General features: G+C 48.3%; 1 protein-coding gene across 1 annotated transcript; it reads left to right on the top strand.

The window, feature by feature from the left end:
- Nucleotides 1-495: 495 nt before the first annotated feature.
- Nucleotides 496-842, top strand: LOC134448570 (histone H4). Its single transcript, XM_063198253.1, has one exon. It carries the CDS (start codon nucleotides 509-511, stop codon nucleotides 818-820), a length of 312 nt encoding a protein of 103 aa, XP_063054323.1. The 5' UTR covers nucleotides 496-508; the 3' UTR covers nucleotides 821-842.

Here is an 842-nt window from a genome sequence, read left to right as displayed (position 1 = left end):
ATACATATCCACTTTTCAAAGATGTCAGCAATGTAAACAATGAGGTGTAAACAACACCATGCGTTTTTATTCATGTAGCAGCATTTCATCTTTGAAAGAAGCAATTGAAATAACTACACCTTAGAAAGGTTCATGGGCGGTTTTGCAACTGTTAACCTGTCCAAATCAACTCTATTTGTCCATAGAATGGTGATTGCTGAGTAATGTGCAACATAAACTATTCCCAAGTCGGTTTTTCTTCGCTTTTGCCCCAGCTCGCGACTTGAACATTCTGCTTCAACAGGCGTTCCAATGCATTTCAGCAAGTAGGAGGTCAGAAACATCCCATCTCCCAACATTGGGGAATGCACCATTAGCCTACATGCTCCCGTCATAACTGTTTCGAACTCACAAAGGGAGGGGCGCTTGGCCCTAGTAAGCCTGGATTCAAGCAGGTCCTCCTGTCTGGAACAAATAAGCGGGGCTCACCATGAGAAGGTACCAGTCTTTGTAATTTCAGAGAGACGACATGAGTGGACGCGGCAAGGGAGGTAAAGGTCTTGGAAAGGGTGGCGCTAAGCGTCATCGCAAAGTCCTTCGCGATAACATCCAGGGAATTACCAAGCCTGCAATCAGGCGCTTAGCTCGCCGTGGTGGTGTGAAGCGTATCTCTGGGCTCATCTACGAGGAGACCCGTGGTGTGCTGAAGGTGTTCCTTGAGAACGTGATCCGTGATGCCGTCACCTACACCGAGCATGCCAAGAGGAAGACTGTCACAGCCATGGACGTCGTCTATGCTCTGAAACGCCAGGGCCGCACTCTGTACGGTTTCGGAGGTTAAATATCGACTCCCCCGACAAACA

This window comes from Engraulis encrasicolus, chromosome 1 (genome assembly GCF_034702125.1).
Source record: "Engraulis encrasicolus isolate BLACKSEA-1 chromosome 1, IST_EnEncr_1.0, whole genome shotgun sequence".
NCBI classification, from domain to species: domain Eukaryota; kingdom Metazoa; phylum Chordata; class Actinopteri; order Clupeiformes; family Engraulidae; genus Engraulis; species Engraulis encrasicolus.
The sequence above is the reverse complement of the archived record's forward strand: the minus strand, read 5'-3'. Positions and strand labels throughout refer to the sequence as shown.